Consider the following 14,771-nt stretch of genomic DNA (forward strand, 5'->3'; position numbering starts at 1 on the left):
CACACTTAATTACAACTGTGCAAGTGTTTATGCATGTAAAACCACAGATGTAGCAGACAGACCATAATACCACATAAATTCAATGGAATTACACACATGCGCGCACACAATACAACACAAAACATAGATATTCTGAGAAAGCCAAGTTAGTATGATATAAATAATCATAGCTTGACTTTCATTGCTGCAGAAAACCAAACCTTTCTAGTCCTTCCTAATACAGTATATACCTAATGGGGTAACAGTAATTTTAATATGAATATGTGTGTGTATGTGTATGTTTAAATATATTTGCATAAGTATATATTAGAGAGTAGTGCGTATAACTATTTCTTAAATCCTAAAAGGCTTTGTTTAGAAAAACAGTATTGTCTGATCTGGTCCTCCATGTTTTTCAAATTTTTCAGTCCCAAAAGCACTCAAATATACAACCCTTGTATTCAAAGGGATCCATTGAATGAGCATTTTCAATTAAATTAAGAAGTTTTCTTTTCTGTCAATCTTTTCCTGAAGTCTGACCTACATATATAATCTCCCACCCTGTCACAGAAGAATATATATCCTACCTTAATTTTATGTACTGCAGTGTATTGTTTTAATGAATATTTTTATGGAAATTGGAATAGATGAAAGCCCCAAATTGTCTCAGAGGAATTCTGGTAGATTTTTTTTTTTTTTTTTACTTTTTACAGTGCTAGTCTCAGCAGCAGCTTTGCTTTCAGCCTGGTCTTGAAGTTGGATCAATGAAGAGGGATTATGTTTGTAGATAATGAGATGCAAATTCTGGAATATGCCTAGAAATACAAATATGAAAATAGATAAATAAATAAAACTAGGGTTCTGAGTTTCATTTCATCTTTGAATGACTAGTAAAACATGGAAAAAGTTTCACCTAAGCATTAAAGATGATTACAAAGAATCAACCTTCGAAGCGACCCATCACAGTTGAGCGTGTAAATGATGGATTGTATTAATAGATAAAATGAAAAAAAGAAGAAGAAGAAGAAGAAAAGAAATGCAGGTTTCTCACTGGTGCTGAAAAGATTAGCTAAAGAAAACAGGATTTTAAAAAGGAGAGTTAATATCTTAGATGGGAAATCTTCAGAGAAATGAGACTCTTGCTTCACCAATAAACAGCCATTAAAACAAGGGTCAGTGACTTGTAGCCCCAAGATTCCTTCCTAATTTTGAAGTCATTTTGGTAAAACTAATCTGCCTCTCCCCTGACAGCTGAGGGTTGATGGGAATAGAGTAAAACAATGGAAAAGCATTGCATACCTTTTATTTTTATTACTGTTTATTTGTATTGTTTTTAAGAGATGCTTCAGAACAGTGAATAAGGGTGGTTTATAATACATTAAATATAAACACATTGCAGCCCCCAAACCAGTGATCTAAGCAATGTAACCTAGTCCTACAGAGCAAAATATATTCCCTACTACTGCATTAGATCATTTCTAGAGGCCCACTGCTAGCCATGCAGGGTTTCTTCCCCCAGGATAGAGAAAACTGCACAATTGTTCAGATCAGTAGTATGGACTAAAAAATATGTCTGTGTTTCTTTTATTGCAATGCAGATATAGCTGCAATTGCATAGGCAATGGATACATGGGTCTGCATTGTGAAATACCTGTTTCCTTTTGTTGGTCACATCCGTGTCATAATAATGGTACCTGTGAAGATACCACAGAGGGTTACATGTGTCACTGCTAGCCAGATAAGCTCTGCATTATTTCACAAGCATCCATCTCTGCTGGTTATCTTTTGCTGAATGAGTTGTTGTTGTTGTTGTTGTTGTTTTAAAAAAAACATACACACACAGGGACACATCTATACAGGACCAGCTGTTATATGCACAAGGGGGTGATTCTTCTCTTTTTCTTGTTTTTATTATTTTTATAGTTTTGTCTTATTCTTTTTCTTCTTTAATAAAAAGTGAAAAAAAAAACATGCATTTCTATAATAGTGGCATAACCCTAACTTTTGTGTAAAGCAAACAGATATAATTAAACAATTCCTTAACATAAGCAATATAGAAGCCTGAACTAGATTCCAAAAAATATTTAGAATACACGTTCCATATCCTGATTTAGCATACAGCATTCATTTTACTGCTGCTCGCAACAAATAAGGGCAAAGAAGGCCCTGATACTCCAACTTGGATCCATTTTAGCCCATTCTGATGATTCTGCAAAATATTGGCAATAGTATCAAGCCTAAATTCGACAATTTCATTGTTTTGTCCAAACGGGTTGACAGTATGGAAGCATGTTTGACGGCCTTATAAGAAAAGGAAAGGACGCAGAGTAGTGAACCATCAATTTCCTGCAATTCCGATTTAAATCGCTGACCTAAGTCACAGGACATTGTTAAACCCTTGCACCACATCTCGTTCCTCATAAAAGACACAATTGAGAGAAAAGAAATGACCAAACGTGATCTTATTCGGATTGGACAACTCTGATTAATTTGATATCACATCACCAGGGTGTGCGGCATTATCAGCAGTTTCCAGGCATCGACCATTACACCCAACAAAATTGTAGACATTTTCCATGTAGAATATAAGAAGTATAAGAATAACAAAGGTTCAGTGGTACTCCGTTTTTGCAAAGTAGTTTGCAAGAGTGAAGCCTGTAATCGGGAGTTCATATCCATGATAAATTCATTTGCCAAAAGCAGCGTAGACCACAAGAAATTACATTTGCGGCCTGATTTGTCCATCCTACAATGTATCTGTGCCCGAGAGCTCTGTGCAGAACTTAAAGAATGTTTGGACAAAAGTGAAACAGATTTATATGTCGAGTACTGTGCTGACCGTATTAAATGTAAGAATATTGGCCCACACCCTAACATTCGTGTTCCTGTCCACCAATATTAGGTATGCACATACACCCCCATCTCCTTAAGGTCCACCCCTACTGGTTTAATGTGTAAATTATTTAATGCAAGAAGCCTCTCAAACAAAATGTCTGAATTGCTTTTGCTCTTGAACATGTCTTTTTTCTACCTCATTTTTGTTTGCTTGAAAGCATCTTTTCTAGACATTTCTTTTACCGCAAATGATTATCATGTTTTTCTGTCTGACCGTGAAAATTGCAGAGATGGTGGTGTTGCAATTTTTTAATAAAATGTCCCTAGGATTGAAAAAGATTAATGTTACTCCTGAGCTTGCTTTCTCAGAGTCCATTGTCTGTGGCCTGACTCTAAATACTACAGTTCTCTTTTTGTTATGCTACAGAGCCCCTGATTGTGATCTTGGCCATATGAATAAGTTAATTGAACTATTAACCTGGGCGGCTCCTTGCCCACATCCTTTTGTTCTTCTTGGTGATTTTAATTTGCCATTAATTAATTGGGCCTTAAACAAATGAACTTGTAACTTTTTACAATGCTGTTACAACTTTGGGGCTAGAGCAGTTAGGTTTTGACAACACTAGTCTTAACAATTGTCTAGGTCAAATTCTTTGTAATAGCTTAAATTTAATTTATGGTTTACATGTTAAAGGACCCTTTTCTAACAGCAATCATAAGTCGATTGACTTTTGTATTAATCTGCATCCTCCTGAACTGGGTCTTAATGACTGTTCTTCAAATTATAATTTTGAAAAAGCAAACTATAATTTAATACTTGCTGATTTAACAACTTTAAATTAGCACCGTTTGTTTTCAGGTTGTAAAAATGTAGAAGATTTTTATAACATTTTTTTGCTTGAAATTAATCAAGCTATAAATTTATACGTACCAAGACAAACCAAAGAAGTTATAAAGAATAAATTACCCAAGGCAATAAGAAAATTACAATCTAAGAAAACATTTCTTTGGTGGAACAACAAGACAGGCTATGTTGCCAACTTCAAAAGCCGCTACAAAGCCTTATGTAGTCAAATTAAAGACAAATGCACAAATTATTTCTGTAAACAGGAGGAAAAGCTGTTAAACTCTACATGAGCCTTCTACAACTTCATAAGCTCAAAACTTAAAGACTCACAAGTGATTCCACCTTTAAAAGGGCAAAATGGGGATGATTGTAATGACAATGTTGGTCAGGCCAATCTTTTCAATACATTTTTAGTTCAGTTTTTGTGGATAGCAATGGTTGCAGTGCCTCATTCACAAGTCGAACCACAAATAGTTGTAACAAATTGCTGAATATTAAATATACAGTAGATAATGTTCAACTAGCATTATGTAATCTAAAGCCATTGCTACCCACAGGTCCAGATGTATTATGTGCTTTTTTTCTTGAAAAAGCTTGCTACTGTCTTAGCTGAACCTTTGTGTACAATTTTTGAAGTATCATTTCGAACTAATTCTCTGCTTAATCTATGGTCATCAGCTATAGTTATACCAATCTTTGAAAAGGGTGACCCTAGTTCAGTTGAAAATTATAAACCAATTTCTTTGTGTTGTGTTACATGCAAAGTTATGGAATCAATCATAAACCACTACATCGTTCACCACTTAGGGACAAATAACTTGCTATCTGACAGTTTGGCTTTAGAAAAAACTCATCCTGTAATTTACAACTTTTGCACTGTAAAAATATCTGGACTACACCTCTTGATCAAGGTAAAGCTGTAGATGCAATTTACATAGATTTTTGTAAAGCTTTTGATACAGTAGTACATGATAAACTGCTGTTGAAATTAAATTCTTATGGCATTACTGGACTTTTGCACAAGTGGATTGCTGCTTTCTTGTGTAATAAACTGCAGAAAGTCAAAATAGGGAACTCGCTGTCTAATCCTGCGTCAGTTAACAGTGGTGTTCCTCAAGGCAGCATTTTAGGTCCCACGTTTTTCTTGCTCTATATCCATGATGGCAAACCTATGGCACATGTGCCACAGGTGGCATGCGGAGCCATATCTGTGGGCATGTGAGTGTTGACCTAGCTCAGCTCCAGCGTGCATGCACGCACCAGCCACCTGATTTTCAGGCCTTCCTGTCCCACCAGAAGTCAGAGAATGAGCCATTTCCAATCTTCAGAGGGCTTCTGGGGGTGGGGAAAGCCATTTTTGCCCTCCCCAGGCTCCAAGAAAGCCTCTGGAGCCTGGGGAGGGCGAAAAATGGGCCTACCTAGCCCACCGTGCCATCGCATTCCAAAAGCGGGGAAAGCATGGGGGGTCATGCACACATGAGCAGGGGGTGGGGCGCATTGAATTGTGGGTGTGGGCATGCACACACACAACCCCCCCCATGCTCCCTCCGCTTTTGGCATGTGACAGCAAAAAGGATAGCCATCACTGCTCTATATTAACAATTTATGTGGTCAACTTAAAAGAAATTGCATCCTTTTTACTGATGACGTAAAATTATTTAATACTACAGATAATTCTGTTGTTTTGCAAAGTGATCTTGACTATGTGTCTGAATGATCATCCATTTGGCAACTTCAAATTTCGATTAATAAATGCTCTGTCTTACATATTAGTAAATGTAATCAGAATGTCAAGTATAAGCTAGGTGGTATTGATCTAGCAGATGACCTTCACTTTGTTAAGGACCTAGGTGTACTTATCTCTGATGATCTATGCTCCAAAATTCACTGTAACAGCATTGCTAAAAAAGCACTGAGTTGTAAACTTAATTCTATGAAGCTTCTTTTCTGAAAACATTGTATTGCTAACTAGGGCTTATAAAACTTACACTAGACCAATCTTAGAGTATTGTTCAACTGTTTGGAATCCCTACCATATATCTGACATTAGTACAATCGAACGGGTTCAGAAGTATTTTACGAGAAAAGTTTTGCACTCTTCTGTACATAATAGAATTACCTATGCTACTAGGCTCGAAATTCTTGGTTTGGATAACTTGGAACTGCATCACTTGCAGTCAGACTTAGGTATTGCATACAAAATTGTACGTAGTAATGTTTTACCTGTAAATGATTTTTTCTGTTTTAATCACAATAATATGCGCGCAAACAACTGCTTTAAACTCAATGTAAATCATTCTAAATGTGATTGTAAAAAATATGATTTTTGTAATAGAGTTCTCAAAGTCTAGAATGCTTTACCTGATTCAGTTGTCTCAGCTACAAATTTTCAGTTTTAGTCACAAATTGACTTCTGTGGACCTCACTTCATACTTAAGAGGTCCATAGAGGTGTGTGTGCATAAGCATACTAACGTGCCTATTGTCCCTGTTATTGTATTTTTATATTATTCCTGTTTTTGTTTCTGTTTGACAAATTATAATAAATAAAATAAAATAAATAAATAATTCTTAGCCCTTTACTATTTAGGGTGATAAGGTTGCCTTTAAAAATCAAAAAACCAAAAAATAAAAACTTGATTTTAAACACCTTCTCCCCTTCCTTGTTTCTGGCACCTTCATAGAATTCCTGTGATTCTCTCACTAATTTTAGAACTGTGGCCTCAATTGTCTTTCCAGTAAGCAATTTGTGGATGTATTAATTACTTGGATTAATTGAAAAAGGACACCATATTGGGTTAAAAAGAACACTGTATTTCTTGACTGCATATAAAGGAGCGTCTGAAATTGTAAAATGGTTCTAAATGTACCGTGTTTCCCTGAAAACAAGACCCTGTCTTATATTTTTTTGAACCTGAAATAAGCGCTTGGCCTTATTGCCATCGGCTCAAAAGCCCAATTGGGCTTATTATCAAGGGATGTCTTATTTTGGAGGAAACAAGGTAGGAAGAAGAAAAGGTTGCTGCAATAAGTAGCATCAATCCCACTGGAAGTCACTTGGGGAAGTTGTAAAACAAATAAGGGAGGCTGCTGTTTGAGGTCTTAAGATTAGTTTTAGGGTTGGGTCCTAACTGCATTGCATTTCTGCCTTCCCTTCCTGTAATCAGGAATAGTGCACATTAAGGAAAAGGGAACAGAAATATGTGTATGGAATACTAGTAGGTTTGAATGTTCTGTAATCAGACTGTTCTGACTGTATTCAGGCCACATTCAGATATTATCAGGCACGAAAGACCAGGTCCATGTGTAAATCTTCAATTAAATAGATTTCTTTTTGAAAGCTTATGCACAGGAATCTTCTCAACTAACCATCAGCACCTGGTTAGTTTGTTGCGGCTACATAGGGATTCTAGGCTGATTCCTCTTTTAACTCCACCCTTAGGTTCTGCTATTGCTTCTCCTACAGATATCACTCTAACTTGTAATATGCTTGAGATTTTGTCTTGTAGTATTGGTTTAATACAATAACACTGCAAACTGTGATTTGTAAACCATGGTGTTTAGCTTAGGGGCCCTCCAAGTACACTCCTGTTTCAGTTTGGGGCTCCAGATTTACTATCGCCATGATATTGGCTTGTTTCAATTGCTGAATCAGTATTTTTCTGGCTCTGTAGGGATTTCTTTTGGGGGGGGGGATAATTGTTCTCAATAAAGAAAGAACCCAAACTTGAGAAAATAACAATAACTTCCACTAATATGCTGTGATAAAGGACCATGCACCTAGTTCGACTTTAGACAGCCCTGCCTCCCTCCTTAGTAAACACTATAAAAAAGAAGCAAACTATCTGCTGTGTAGGATGACCAAGGAACAATAAATAGGTTAGTTCTCTCCTTGATTAGTTTCCATCCATTGCTTCTTGTTCTGCCTTCAGGTACCTTGGAGAATAGATTGAACCCTCTTCCTTATGGCAGCCCCTTAGATATTAGAACACCGCTTCAATAGCATCTTCATGGAGCTGTTAGGAGTGGTCATCCATTAGTTGGGAAACAATATTGTCAATATAGGACATCATATTATATATTGCCAACCCAGGCTGAGTAGGTGATGTTACTGAAATAGTGGAGCCTAAGCAAAATAGAATAGCTGTACTACTTCCTAGAGGAGAAGTATCCTTGAGGAGCATTTGAATGACCGGGTTGTGTGGGTGCTCTTTCTGGACTCCTGCTGAATGGGCAGGGAAAACTCAACTGGCATGTCAATTGCAGCCTTGTCTGGAGTTGGGTTGATGGATCTTGCATGCAGTTGTTATTATGTCCTGATGACTACTCATTTGGGCTACTGCAACTCTCCACATGGGACAACCTTTGAGAACCACTTGGAGATTATACTGTTGGTACAAAATTCAGCAACCTGCCTATTAACTAGCACTGGGTGCTGTAAAGATATTATATTGTATCTTTGTTGTTAGTACTGCATTGTATGCTAGTAGGTTTTTGGGTGCCATTCAAAGTTCTGGTGCCATAAGGAAATGTCTTTTGTATGTGACATATTTCAATCCAATTATGCAGGGGTGAAATCCAGTAGGTTCTGACAGGTTCTGGAGAACCGGTAGCAGAAATTTTGAGCAGTTCAGAGAACCAACAAATACCACCTCTGGCTGGCCCCAGAGTGGGGTGGGAATGGAGAGTTTGCAATATCCTTCCCCCAGGAGTGGGGAGGGAATGGGGATTTTTCAGTATCCTTCCCCTGGAGTGGGGTGGGAATGGAGATTTTGCAGTATCCTTCCCCTGCTACGCCCACCAAGCCACGCCCACAGAACCGGTAGTAAAAAAAATTTGGATTTCATCACTGCAATTATGGCATACTCACATTGTATCACAAATGCATATAGAACTAATTTCTTTTCTTTTTTTCTTAACTCTTCCTTGCTCTTCCCTTCACATATGCTCTAATACATTCACATTGTTGCTTCCAAAGTTACCACTAGAACCCGCAATCAGAAATAAGGGCAATAATTTACAATTCTTTCTGTTGTTTTCAATGCCACAGGGTATATAGGTTCTCACTGTGAAATAGACACCAATGAATGTAGCAATAATCCATGTCTCTGCGGGAGTGAGTGCGTCGAATTGTCATGGCCAAATTGGTATGGAAAAAATTCCAGAACTGCCCTCAGTGTTCATCTACCATAAAGCATCAGGTTATGTGTGCAACTGTCCTTCTGGATTCACAGGTGAGCCTCTAGCTCTGTCAATTCAGTGCACTACACTTGTGTTATAATCAAAAGGTTCCCCCTGGTGGACAACTACTATAATGACTGAAAGTTGTTTCATTACTTCAAACATACTTCCGTAGAAGAGACTATAATACAAAGTGATGTGCAAGAAACAAATATTTCTAAATATTTCTATGCATATGATTGATAAGAAAATTTCCCTTAGGAGTGGCTACTACACATAGTGATGTATACTCAATTCTCTGCGAGTACAATATTGGTAACTGATATCAATGGCATATTAGCTACTTCCTACAGTAGAATATTTTCCGAACAATTGGAAATAGAAAAATTCCCCCAAACATTTTCTGCTGTCTTAAATCACGATGTAATTTAATATGTTTATTTATTTGAGATGTGGTTCATTTGCTTAGTATTGGAAATTGAATTAATTAACTGATGGGTTTCTATGCACTCAAAATTTCAAACTGAAGGTTTTTTAAAGGATGTAAACTGAATTAAGTCTGTATGCCATATATATAACTCAGGAGTTCTTTCTATAAAAAGTGTTTTGGAATTGAAATGAAAATGTAATTAGGAAAAATATCCAGGTATAGCTTAAATATCACGCTGAAATACACTAAAAATTTCACCTTAGAAAAGAATTCAATCTTTCACCAAAGACCAACCAAGGAAAGAGATGTTAAATGGGTCGAAAGAGGATTTTGTTGGGTAACAACCAATGCTAGTGAATAGCACCTCTCTTTCCAAAACCTATCAGTTAATTAATTCAATTTGTAGGCCCACAAATATTTTCATTGAAAGTCACTTTTATCATAATATTTGTAAATTTTTAAGACAAGAATCTTCAGGAATATGCCATTCTATTAAATTGCTTACATTTTAAAGAACAATCGCATATGAAAAGAGAAGCATGCCAATGGTTCATTCTTTAACAAGGTTCACTGCATTTATAATAATCACATTGTTTGTTCAGTTCTTATTTTATTGAAATCATTTGAGGAATGCTATATATTTCTTCAGGATTCTTATGGGGTTGAATAATGTGTGCGCGTGCATACAATCATCTATACAATGGAACAATGGACAACAGAACATGTTTTACATCAACCCTATAAATAAGGTGCTGTACTCATAATTCCTCCTGTTACTAAACACTTCCTTATCTTCAGGCATGTCCTGCTTTCCTTCATTTTGAATGGTAGGAAAAGGCTTAGACATCTGGGACAGAGCTTATGCTTTGAAAGTGCAAAGTTACCAACTTGATTTCCAAGTTGTGAAGATTTCTCTGACAAACATGGAGAAATCCCATTTGGTTTCTGCCTGTAAAGATGTTACTAAAATACTTCAAGCCATAGGATGTTTGAGCTAAGTCAGCTTCCTATTTTTTGGTATGAATTATCCATAGCATGTCATAATATATTACTACAGTGGTGAGCTTCAAATAATTTAACAACCGGTTCTCTGCCCTAATGACTGGCTGGGTAGGCATGGCTGGATGGTCATGTGACTGAATGGGTATGGCCAACTTGATGTCACTCAGGTCGAGGAGCGCATAGCCTCACCTGGCCTCTTGTGACCATGGGGATGCTGCAACAGTTTTAAGTGTGAAAAACAGTCATAAGTCACTTTTTTCAGTGCCATTGTAACTTTGAATGGTCACTAAATGAACTGTTGTAAATCAAGGATTACCTGTACAAAAATACAAAAAGCTTCTTTGCTTGCAAAAAGCTGCCCTAAATATCAGTCATTAGATTAGAAATGGCTGAATACTCACTGAAGATCAATGAGTCACAGCTTTCATGGAAAGCTAAACCATTCTGTCTGAATACCTTCCTTTTCCTCAGCAATACCTGCAACCCAGAGTTACAAATCAGGCAGGGTGTCAGAGCACATTGAGGAACTAAAATAGTTAAAATACAGCCAACTCTTGCTCATAAAGTGAAACCCTTTAGCAAAGAGGTCATTTAAGCTTTCCAGAAAGTGGGTGGGCATATTTGGGCTATAAAATGCTGTGCTAAAGAGACAAATTAACAAATTAACATTTTGAGTGAGGGCTAATCCCATTCTGCCTTTGTTCAGACCTTGCTGCAGGGAATTTTTGTCTATGAATATAGCTATCTATCTCTTAAGTGCTGACATCTTCTGTGGGCTATTAAGGAAGGTGGGGGTTGCTTTCTCCCTCTAAGAAAACATGTTTCTCCATTTCTCATCCAGGGAAATATATTCTTCCTTTTTAATATTTCTCAAAATATTTCATTCTTCTAGGAAAGTGGTGGGTGCTAACTTTCTATAATTGGTGCCATGTTACTATGCCATGTTATCATGAGAGCAAAGTATAACAAATTGGAAGAAGGATCCACTTATTATCAGTGAGCAATTATGTAGCTTGGCCACTCTGAAGCAATGCAAGAGACTCCTGTCCCAAAGGTGCTTTTTCAAAAGGCAACTGGACTTTCTGGAAACCAAGAAAGTCCAGTTGCCTCTTGAAAAAAGCACCTTTGGGATAACCATGACCTGGATGACTGAAGAATCCCCAAAGACAAGAGACTTCTATGCTCAGTGAACTGACAAAGCACCCAGAAGAAGCAATCATTAGATCCATTTGCACCACTTAAAGGTACCAGCTGGTCTCACTCATCTCACAAGATATCCTAAGGTAATCATCCAGATTTAAGGAAAAATCACATGCCCTCAGAAAGGCAGTAAAAAAATCAGACAGAATGCCAAGCTTGCATCCTGCCTCTCAGCCATTTCTTCTATGGCTATGCCAACCCTTCTATAAATAGCTGTTCAAGTCCCAGGAATAAAAGTACCACAAACAACTCTGGGGTGGGGTGGGGACTCCAGAGAAGCTCAGCTACAGATAGAAAGTTCGGGCATACTGCCAAGAACTATTAAGGCTGTTACAATGTAACAAAGCTTAACCCAGAGGCAGCTTCTGAAAACACTTAAAGCAGCAGGGACGGCAATTAAGATAAGGATTGGGTTAGAAATGCAGGCACGCTAGAATCTTTCCTTCCTGCGTTCCTTGTAGGATTAGCCCTGTAAAATGGGAAAAGATTTTTCCCAACAACTGGTTCTCCGAACTGTGAACCAGTGCGAATCGGCAGGAGCCTACCAATGATTACTACTATTAGTATTCTTTCTAATATAAGGATATTACTATTAGTATTCCTCCTTACATAAGGATTTATATTGACATTTCAATTTTCATGGAAATCTTTCCATGTTAGTGAAGGAGAACCTCTATATTTATCAGCAGGAAATCTCAGAAATTTAAAATCAGTTAGTGCAGGAAGTTTGCAAGGTCTGATGACTTTGTAAACTTGTTGACTTCATGAACCAAAGCATTTTGTGAAGCAGCCCAAGCACTCCTTTGAATTAATACTTCTGAATATATTAATACTAGTGGACAAATGTCTTTCAGCTTGCCTGCTTTTGCCAACCTTTTGAATGAGAAGCTCCTGAGACATTTTCAGGCATTCTATCTTCCCAGGGAGGATTGGATCTTGAGGAATCCCTTGGCAATGTTCTCTCTGGCAAGAAGACTTGTTTTCTCTCTTGGCAAGCAGACGCGAGAGGTCTCTTTTGCTGATATTAGTGGATCTTGCTATATCTTGCTTGCCATGCTATATTTTAGAGGGTTTTTTTCAATCTATCCAATGGAGTCATTGCACAAAAGTAAGCTAATCAGTAAACTAATCGCCCCCTCAGTCTACAGGCGAAGAGGCAGATGTCAACACCAGGGATCTGTAGACAAATAGGCTATGATAATTGGCTGAAGATGTTGATACTAACATCAGACCTATTGCCAGAACAGAGTCTGAAAGCTACTGCCTTGAGAACTTCTGAAGGACATTAGTGATGGACCAACCAAACACTATACTGATGGTAGTAATAATTCTTTCTATTTCAGAGAAAGGCATATAGCCTGCCTTCAGTATCAGACCAGAATGATCTGAAGCAGGGGTGAGTTCCATTTACCTTTACTACCAGTTCACAACAGGAGCGTGCGCACTTCTGCGCATGCGCAGATTATCCATGATGACATCTGGGTGGGTAGGTGGAGCCTCTTACCGCCATTATTACTGGTTCACAAGAACTGGATCGAACTGAGAACAACCCACCACTGATCTGAAGACTAAGTGAATGCATCTATCAATAACCAGCTTTTTTCTTCTGGTAATGACCACACATTAATAAGCTTTTTTTCCTAACAATTTTTGCAGGATCAGTGATGCATACACTCGTATTGTATTTTTTGTTGTTGTCATTTTGATCATTTTTCAACAGATTGGTGAATTTGCCATGATAATTTTGAAATCAGTTGCTTTCTTTGACAGATGAATTTTAGGATTTATTTAGAATGAATTTACGAATAGTTATGACCAGTGAGCTTATGCAAAGATTCAAAAGTGCTTCAGTTTGATAAAGCTTCAGTCAAATCACCCAACTGAAGCAGATTCACAGATCAAAGCAATGATTTGCTTTGAAGCAGTGAATTGAATCAGGTGCTTTTGAAATGCTTTGTAGCTTTTCAAAGAGCTTTGCAGATTTAGTGGCTTTTCTACTGCTTGTGGCCAGCTACAAGCTTTAACTCTTTATTTGTATGGAATGTTGCACTGTAAACTACCCCACCAAGAAAACTAAGGCCACAATTCGGCTCTCAGTATTTTAAGCATAGTTGCTCTTACTTTGCAATTGTGTACAGTCTGGACAGGTTTAAGAATCTTGACAGTGAGTGAATGAATCGGTGCCAGGTTAATACTTACAAGCAGCACCTGAACCTTTCTTGTTCTAAATATAAGGGTGGGGTATTAAGTTTTAAAATAAATTTTCTCAGTGCTGGTACTTTCTTTGTACTGATTCTTGTCAGTTTCTGTGGCATTGTAGTTCACTGTGCCAACTACTTTCGGTGTCTTTGCTAGCTAATTAACCTAGAACAGTGATGGCTAACCTTTTTGTCATCGCGTGCCAAAAGCGGGGGGAGCGCGGTGGGGTCACACGCATGTGTGCCCACATCCATAATTCTATGCACCCTGCCCCCCGTGCTCCCCCCGTTTTTGACACGTGATGGCACGGTGGGCCCCTTAGGCCCGTTTTTTGTTCTCCCCAGGCTCCAGAGCCTTTCTAGGAGTCTGGGGAGGGCAAAAAGAGAGCCTTGGTAGTATAGTGGTTTAATGCACCCTGTAATTAACACAGCTGCCTGCAATTTCTGCAGGTTCGAATCTTACCAGGCTCAAGGTTGACTCAGCCCCCAGTTTGTGGGGGCAATAAGCTGACTTTGTATAAATATACAAAAGTATGAAGGCTGTTGCTTAACGCATTGTAAGCCACCCTGAATCTCTGGAGAAAGGCGGCATATAAATCGAATTAAAAAAAAAAAAACGGCCTCCCCCCCAAGGCCCTCCGGAGGCCAGAAACAGTGTGTTTCTTGACTTCTGGTGGGCCCAGAAGGCCCGAAAATCAGCTGGCTGGCACACGCATGCATGCCGGAGCTGAGCTCTCGTGCCCACTGATATGACTCCACGTGCCACCTGTGGCACCCATGCCATAGGTTCGCCATCACGGACCTAGAACATTGCTTTCTAAGAGACTAACTTGTCAACCAGCTATGTCAGCTCTTTGGGCTTCCTACAAATCCAAACAACCAGAAACTACAAAGTTGTACCTCTCATAAGGGCAAGTCATTTGTCTTTTTCCAAAGGCATGCCCTGAAACCATCTACTTTCGCCAATTTGCCCTGTACCTCTATTTGAAGCCAGTGAATATCATAATGGACCATATTTGCCAACCATGATAAACTTTATTAGCCTCCCAGAAAAGATAAGTGACATGGAACAATAAATTACAGAAGAAGTTGGTGGTCAT

The 14,771-nt window shown here is 38.2% G+C and overlaps 1 protein-coding gene across 1 annotated transcript in view; it reads left to right on the plus strand.

Moving 5' to 3' along the window:
* CRB1 (crumbs cell polarity complex component 1) overlaps window positions 1-14,771 on the plus strand; it is a 114,076-nt gene that overhangs the window by 23,822 nt on the left and 75,483 nt on the right. Inside the window, 3 exon segments of the mRNA XM_070941064.1 lie at window positions 1,578-1,714; window positions 8,708-8,814; window positions 8,816-8,894. Of these exon segments, the coding sequence (XP_070797165.1) occupies window positions 1,578-1,714; window positions 8,708-8,814; window positions 8,816-8,894 (323 nt within the window).

This window comes from Pituophis catenifer, unplaced genomic scaffold, assembly GCF_029215685.1.
Source record: "Pituophis catenifer annectens isolate HBS135680 unplaced genomic scaffold, rPitCat1.0.hap2 SCAF_3, whole genome shotgun sequence".
In the NCBI taxonomy this organism is placed as follows: domain Eukaryota; kingdom Metazoa; phylum Chordata; class Lepidosauria; order Squamata; family Colubridae; genus Pituophis; species Pituophis catenifer.